Source organism: Ursus maritimus, unplaced genomic scaffold, assembly GCF_017311325.1.
Source record: "Ursus maritimus isolate PB19 unplaced genomic scaffold, ASM1731132v1 scaffold_13, whole genome shotgun sequence".
Classification (NCBI taxonomy): Eukaryota; Metazoa; Chordata; class Mammalia; order Carnivora; family Ursidae; genus Ursus; species Ursus maritimus.
The window spans coordinates 20,481,538-20,489,300 of record NW_024423675.1 but is presented as its reverse complement, the minus strand read 5'-3'; the positions used below and the strand labels follow the sequence as shown (position 1 = coordinate 20,489,300).

Below are 7,763 nucleotides of genomic sequence, written 5' to 3'. Positions count from 1 at the left end.
TTTACAGGTAAGGTAAACAAGATTGAGAGGATAAGGAACCTGCCCAAGATTACTCAGTACCCAGATCTGTCTGACCAGATAGAGCGCCTCGCTTCACTCCCTTGGACTAGGCATTGTTAGTGGGAAGGAACAGGAGAAGACAGATGTGCAAAGTAATTAGGAGGCAAATAATAATAACAACTATATTAGCGTTCGATGATGACAGTGATGATGATGGTAATGAATGTAAAGGCGATTTAATTCACTGGTCAGACATTCGAGACCTCAACGCGAGCTTCCGCATCTGGAAAGAGACAAAGTTGACTAAGGCGCCGGTGAGATATATTATATCGAATCCGACATAAAACTTACACAATTGCAGAGTGACGACGCCACGCCCCCTCCGCCGCCTCCAGTTCACCGCGGTCGCTAGAGCCGCTCAGGCTCTCCGGGCCGCCCCGCCCCGCCCCGCCCCGCCCCGGGCGCCTCCGCGGCTACGTGGTCCGGCGTCCGCGCGCAGGCTCCCGGCGCCGGCGCTTCCGGGTTGGCGGCAGCGGCGGCGGCGCAGGGGCCCAGCCAGGTTGGCGCAGGGACCCCGGCGGCGGGTTCTGCGGAGCGGGGCGCCAGGGCGGGCCTGGCGCGAGTGCGCCCGCCAGGTCGCGGGGTGGGCCGTGCGCCCCGAGAGGTAGGTCCGCCCCGGGCCCGCCGACCGTGGGCGCGGCGTCCGCGGCGGTGTCGAGCGCTGCCCAGCCGTAGGCTCCCCTGTCCCGCCCGAGGGGGCCCGGGCCGGGAGTGGGGGCCCGGCTCTGCGGGCCCCGGGCTCCGGGGACTCGCCCGCTCGCCGCCTTGCGCGCTGTCTGGCGCCGGCCTGGGCGATCGTGCCACCCCTTCCAAAGCGAGGCCCAATGCGCGGCAGGTTATTGCTTAATTGCAGCCACCCTCAGATTCATTTCGCTCTTGTACATTTTCTTTGCCCCTTCTCTGTGTTTTCACAGACCAAATGGTTAATAATGCGTGAAATCGAGACACGGTTGTTCCCATTCTGATCTGTGTGCAACTGCGGAAAGTTAGTGCTGAGGAAGGACTTTCCAGATGGCTGATTCCCATTCCTTCATTTTACAGAGGAGAAAACAGACCCTGAGAAGTACCATGGATGTTGGAAATTCATCCAGCTAGGTAATCAAGGGTGAGACTCGCAAACTAAGCTTTTAAGTCGACTTCTGAAACGTGGTAAATGGTAAAATGTAGTTAACAGTGTGAAGTGAGTCGTAGGTTCACTTGGGCAAGGATTAACCTGTTAGATGATGCTTCCTCCTTTTTAATCATTATTTTCTGATTTCAGGCTTCATGCTTCTAGGCCTCTTAAAGAAAATGGCAGAAACATCATCAGAGCTTTCTGGGCAGCTTGTTATACACTCAGACACGCACAGTGACACTGTTCTAGCCAGTTTTGAGGATCAGCGGAAGAAGGGCTTTCTCTGTGACATTACATTAATCGTGGAGAATGTGCACTTCCGGGCTCACAAAGCCTTACTTGCTGCCAGTAGTGAATACTTCTCAATGATGTTTGCTGAAGAGGGCGAGATCGGCCAGTCCATTTATATGCTGGAAGGCATGGTTGCCGACACATTTGGTATCCTGCTGGAGTTTATCTACACGGGTTGTCTCCAGGCCAGTGAGAAAAGTACAGAACAAATCCTGGCCACCGCTCAGTTCTTAAAGGTCTATGACCTGGTAAAGGCTTACGCAGATTTTCAAAATAATCATAGCTCCCCAAAGCCAACGACGTTGAACACTGCCGGCACTCCAGTGGTGGTGATTTCTAATAAGAAAAATGATCCCCCAAAACGGAAGCGGGGAAGACCGAGAAAAGTCAACAGTGTGCAGGAGGGGAAATCACAACTGGCTGCAGAGGAAGAAATACAGCTGAGAGTGAACAATTCAGTTCAAAATAGACATAACTTTGTGGTGCGCGAGGGAGACAGTGGCATGCTGAACGAACAGACTCCAGCAAGAGAAACGGAAGGCCCTGCACCTGCCTGTGAGCCAGGCAGAGGTCAGGAAATTCCAGCTGAAAAAGATGAGAACTGTGATCCCAAGACCCAGGATGGGCAGGATAGCCAGAGTCGGTACAGCAAGCGCAGGATTCGGAGGTCCGTCAAGCTGAAAGATTACAAACTTGTCGGCGATGAAGACGAGCAGAGTGCAGCCAAAAGGGTCTGTGGAAGGAGAAAGCGCCCGGGTGGCCCTGAGGCCTGTTGTAAGGACTGTGGCAAAGTGTTTAAGTACAGTCACTTCTTGGCAATCCACCAGAGGAGCCACACGGGTAATTCTACTTCCGCAGCGTCATGGAGCGTGCTCCGGAGTGATGATGATGATAGCTTTCATTCATTGTGCAGCTCATATGGGATGGGCATTATAGTAAGGCCTTTGTATCCATGTTACTGCATTTAGTTCTTACAACAGGCCTATGAGATAGGGAATGTTATCCCCATTGGGCAACAGATGAAGAGACCAAGTCCTAGAAATAATTTGCCCAGATCATCCATTTAGTGACAGAGCTGGGATTTGAACCCAGGTAGCCTGACTGCAGAACCCTGTTCTTTTTTGGGGTCATTGGTTCAAGGCTTTCATGCCCAGGTGTCAGACTCTAGCCAGACTTACTCTGCTTTCTGATTCATGAACATTCTTCATCTTGACTGTAGCTATGATTTTGCCCAGGTCTGTGGGGATAGCCATCTAGCTGTAAATGTCTTTTCCTTTCTGGTCCTTCTGGCCCAGCGCTGGCCAGTAGACCTGTTTGTGAGGCCGGGAATGTTCTGTATCTGCACTGTCCAATATGGTGGTCACTAGTCACATGTGGTGAGTGTGACTGAGGAAGTGAATTTTGTATTTTAATTTAACTGGCACCATATTGGACAGTGCAGCCCTAGGCGGAAATCCCTTCCTCCTTTGAGCCCTCCCTTAGGTAACTCACTCTGCTTTGGGTTGGGTTGTAGTTACCAGTTATATACGCCTCAACCTAATTGTAAACTTAAGTATAGGGGCCGGTAGTAGTTAAGTGTCCTCTCATCCAGCGGATCTAGCCCTGTGGTTCTCAGCCTGACCACACAGTACAATCACCTAGGGGGCTTCTAAAACACCCAGTGACTGGGCACCAGCCCCAGAGCTCCTGATTTAATTGGGGCCTTGGTGTTTTTGAAAGATGGGTTGAAAACCTTGAATTCTGGTTCTTTAAAGTAGACACTTGGGAAATATTTCTTGAACTGTAAGAGAGGATAGTTTTTAGAGTTAAATAGTTCTATAACATTTGTTAAGGAAAACAGCATGTAGGATCTTCCCTTTTGCCCCCAGTATTCTGAAATTTTGCAGTGAATCACTTTAGCATGGGTCTGTTTTCATCCCATTTCAGTGGCTACCAGTAGATCCATACAGTTTGGAAACTCCCGCCTTTCAGTTCAGTGGCTATCTCCCGTCGGTTTTCTGTGCTCTCTTTTTCTGGACTCCCTGGAATTTGGATGTTGAACCTCCGGACCCACCCTCTAAAGTCCTTACCTCTTACTTCCCAACACTTTTGGCTCTATGTTCTGGGAAGTTTCCCCTTTATCTTTCAACTCTTAGAGTTTTATTTCCACTCTGACCGTTTTACTTCTGGGAGCCCTTTTTAATTCTCTAAATTCTTTTTTTTTTTTTTTTAATTACTATCGTGAATCCTCTCTTTGGTTCGCAGTGTAGTATCTTCCCTCTGTAGTATCATCCCCCAGTCGCTTGTCAGTTTTTAACATTTTCTTCCCCTTGGGCAGCCTCTGTTTTCCACAAGTTGCTTTTTTTTCTCATCTGTTTTGGTATCTGTTTCAACTACTAGAAGGCCTTCCTTGAATGGTGGTTTTTTAAAAAATTACATTTAATCCCATGTTGGAATGGGTGACTCCTAGCTACTGGCCACCGTGTGGGTGCGGAGCGGGCCTGTAGACGGCAGCCTCCCTGGGGGTGGCGCAGCTGGACCCCACTCCCTCCCTGACGCCTGGAGGCGCTGGGCCTGGGTGCCAGTGTCTAGAGCGGAAGCAGGGGAGAAGGCTGGGCAGAGTCTCATCACCCCAAATATAAACTTGGACTTGCTGTCCCTGGGGCAGTCCCACTCCACTGTGCCTGGAGACCCTCGTTCCAGAGACTGTTTGTTTTACCCTCTTCGGAGAACACCCCCCATCCTTTGTTGGGGAGCAGGCCAGTCTTCTGGCTACTTCGGCTTAGTCGAGGGGATCTCAGTGCCTTTGACATGGACTGTCATTTATCCCCCGTTTGTAGAGATAACAGGTGCCACCAAGTCCCCAGCATTGTGGAGGCTCGATCTTAGGTTGTATCTCAGCGCTCCTCGCTGCTGGCGTCTGCTTCGTCTGTTCCCGCTTGCCAGATTTTATTGCTGATGTGTTCTCTCCTGTTCTGGGCCTTTGGGATAGGTGCCTGTTGCGAAAAAATCCCTTTATTGTCGTTTTAATTTAGGAGGAAACGGAGAGGTACCTGTTCTTGCTCACACCATGCCTCTGGGGCTCTCATTCCAGGGGAGCGACCTTTCAAATGTAATGAGTGCGGGAAAGGCTTTGCCCAGAAGCACTCCCTGCAGGTCCACACCCGGATGCACACAGGCGAGCGGCCCTACACCTGCACCGTGTGCAGCAAGGCTCTCACCACCAAGCACTCACTGCTGGAGCACATGAGCCTGCATTCAGGTAGCTGGGCTTGCACCAGAGGGCCACCTGCCACCGGCTTCCTGGGCGGGGCGCTCCCGGGGTCCAGATGGTCTTTTCTCAGCCTGGTGTCCTCTCCCGCGTGGTGTCTGCCTCTGCCAGACCGCAGTTCAGAGTCATGCACAGTGTTCTATCTTAAACTAAGGGCTTATAAAGCGGCTGCTGGGAGCTCAACGCACACACATTTTGTTTAACTCCCAGAGTTTAGAATTATTTTACTTTGGTGATTTTGGGGAAAACTTGGATTCTCCAGTTCTGCCCCAGTCCCCACCGCTCCCTACTGCCTTACATACCTTGGCACATTTATGGTACTGTGCTTTGACTCTGAGGGCATTTGGGTGTGTGGGCAAGTCACTTGTATCATTCATGGAAAATGAGGACCTGGGCCTGCCGTGTTATTGTTCTTTATAGTTTTTGCATGTTTTAGGGTCTTGTTTTTTATTTGGCAGGACAGAAGTCTTTCACCTGTGATCAGTGTGGAAAATATTTCAGCCAGAAAAGACAACTAAAGAGCCATTACCGAGTTCATACAGGTACAATAAAGTGAGGGAAAATTTGGATTGGTGGGGAGAGACACAAATACTAATTACTTCTGAAACAGGGTCATACTGTGGAAGATAACTAGTATTTAGGGAAGGAAACTTAGAAAGCAATCTAAATTAGATGTCTCTGTGTTATTCTCCAGTACCTTGTGATTTATATTTAATTTTATACTACAGTTTTGGTGCCATACTCAGAAACCCTACAGAATTGGTATCTTTCAAAAGTGCCACTTGACTAAGAGGCTGCCAGTAGCTTGGTTATTAATGGTGCCTAGACAGAAATATCGCCACCTCCTAGCTGTCGGCCCAGGCTTTTTCCCCCCTAGCTTTTTCTCCCCTGCCAACTGATAAGACATAAACGGGTTGGGAGTGACGTTTGACATCAGTCAGCCACAGTCACACCAGCGCTTCCAGAGAAGAAGAAAATTACTTTTGGGGAGATTGAAGGGGTCCCAACTCTCCTGGGGAAGCAGTGAATTGAGATGCATAAGAAAATATTAACTGTTACCAACTGAATAAAAAAATGACTGTTGTTTTATTAAAGTACCATATTTAAAGTGATTATTTTTCAGGGGAGTGCTTTAACACAAATCACTGAAGAAGTGCAGGGGGAGCGCAAATACGCACTGACACTTTTTTTATTGTTGCGACAAGGCCACTCCTTACCGGAATGCAGCCACTGCCACCGCAAATTCATGGATGTGTCTCAGCTAAAGAAACATCTACGAACACACACAGGTAAAGCTGCCGTCTCGTCCTCCCTTCCTGGCACACTTCACGTTCTCCAAGGACTGAGAATGAGTCCCCGCCTCAGGCTCCAGTGTATTACAAATTGGGTGGGAATTTTAGAAGACCGTCTAAAAGCCCGAGGCGGAAGGCTTGTCCGCACCGTTCTGTGGGGGATCCCATCTCTATGTCTTAGCAACGCAGAGACAGCTTACTGAGCGCTATTCCTGTATGAAAATTCATTGGAGGGGCGCCTGGGTGGCTCAGTTGAGCGTCTGACTCTTAATCTCAGCTCAGGTCTTGCTCTCAGGGTCGTGAGTTCAGGCCCCCGCATTGGGCCCCACGCTGGCCGTGGAGCCTACTTAAAAAAAAGAAAAGAAAAGAAAAAAAGAAAAATCATTTAATACCACAAAATAGTACCAGTCTGAGTCTGGTTCTGTGTTGCACTCTTAGTGGACTTTAGTGCTGCAGATGACGGAGGTAACTTTTTCAGAAGAGAAATAAAAGGACGCAGACACAAAGGTAGCTCAGGCACGGAGGGTTCTCCCACTTCTCCGCCGGAACCAGTACTTACAACTGAAGCATCGCCACCTCCGGAAGAGTCAGCTTCAGGGACAAAGAGGAGGCAGGATCGATCAGGACAGGTCAGCTTCCTTCCTTTAAGAACAGCAAAGTCAAAGTGTGGGTCTTTTAGACCTTTTGCTAAGGAGCACTTCAAAATGAACCTGTTAGATTTTCTAAGAAAAGCTTCCTCCTACAGTTTGGTTCTTTAATGATTCTGCTAAACTGTCTACTAAAATTATGTGTCAGGTTGGTTTCTGCTGCTTTGGCCATTTTTTTTTTTAAACACAAATTTTTCTCCTTAAAAGTAATTTGTTTTCTTAAAATAAGTGTCTCATAGGGTAGGAGTTCTATGAAAAGGATCTCTATACAGTCTGTCTACAGACATTATCATCAATAGGTTCCGTGACATTTAATTCACCCATCTAACACGTAGTCACAGAACCACTCCTGGGCCCCGGGCGCCGCTCTCTGTAGGCGCGGAGGCTCAGCGGTGTCAGAGCCTCTGCTGTGGAGGGGCTGCCGCTTGTCCAGGGAAGACAAAGAAAAAGTACATTGCATGATAGGTGGGGGTCAGTGCCGCGAAGAACTAAACACTGGGTAAGGGGACAGGATGTGGGAAGGGGAGCCGCCCTTTTACGTGGGGACTTGTCTGAGGAGGCCTCACTGATGAGGGGACACCTTGGACAGAGAGCTGAATGCCTGGGGAGCGAGACAGCCACTGTGGCTGCCCAGGAGAAGGGCATCCCATGCAGAGGGCACAGCAGGTGCAAAGCCCTGAGACACAAGAGCTTCCAGCTTGCCAGAGAAATGCCCAGAGGCAGTTGTGACTGGGCCTGAGCCAGGGTGGAGGGCGTCGGAAGGCCTCGCGTGGGTGCAGAGCAGAGGCAATCGGAGTCTGCGTCACACGGGGCTTCTCAGCTGAGCTGCTGAGGCTTAGGCCTCAATCCCCGGAGAAGCTTTAAAAAAGAAAAAGCCTGGTCCCAACCCCAGAGGTTCTGACTGAATTGACCTGGGGTAGAGCCTCAGAACTGCCATGTGTAAAAATGTCCTCAGAGAGTCTGTTGTGGGCTTAGGTTTCAGAACGTTGGAGGCCACAGTGAAGACTGGATTTTGTTCTGAGTGAGAAGACTGTAATGAGAGCAGCGAGATGATATGACTTAGAATTTTAATAGGACCGTCCCGGCTTCCGGGGGCGGGGGGGGGGGGG

At 49.9% G+C, this 7,763-nt stretch overlaps 1 protein-coding gene across 6 annotated transcripts in view; it reads left to right on the top strand.

Annotated features, from left to right (window-relative positions):
• Positions 1-505: 505 nt before the first annotated feature.
• Positions 506-7,763, top strand: part of ZBTB24 (zinc finger and BTB domain containing 24) — a 15,312-nt gene continuing 8,054 nt past the window's right edge. For 2 of the 6 annotated variants that reach the window (XM_040627628.1, XM_040627630.1), the window contains exons 1-6: positions 566-664; positions 975-1,155; positions 1,322-2,305; positions 4,539-4,706; positions 5,174-5,257; positions 5,921-6,004. In XM_040627628.1, coding sequence (XP_040483562.1) covers positions 1,327-2,305; positions 4,539-4,706; positions 5,174-5,257; positions 5,921-6,004 — 1,315 coding nt within the window. In that variant the 5' untranslated portion in view covers positions 566-664; positions 975-1,155; positions 1,322-1,326. The other 4 variants (XM_040627629.1, XR_005834316.1, XR_005834317.1 and 1 more) reach the window with 4 other exon arrangements.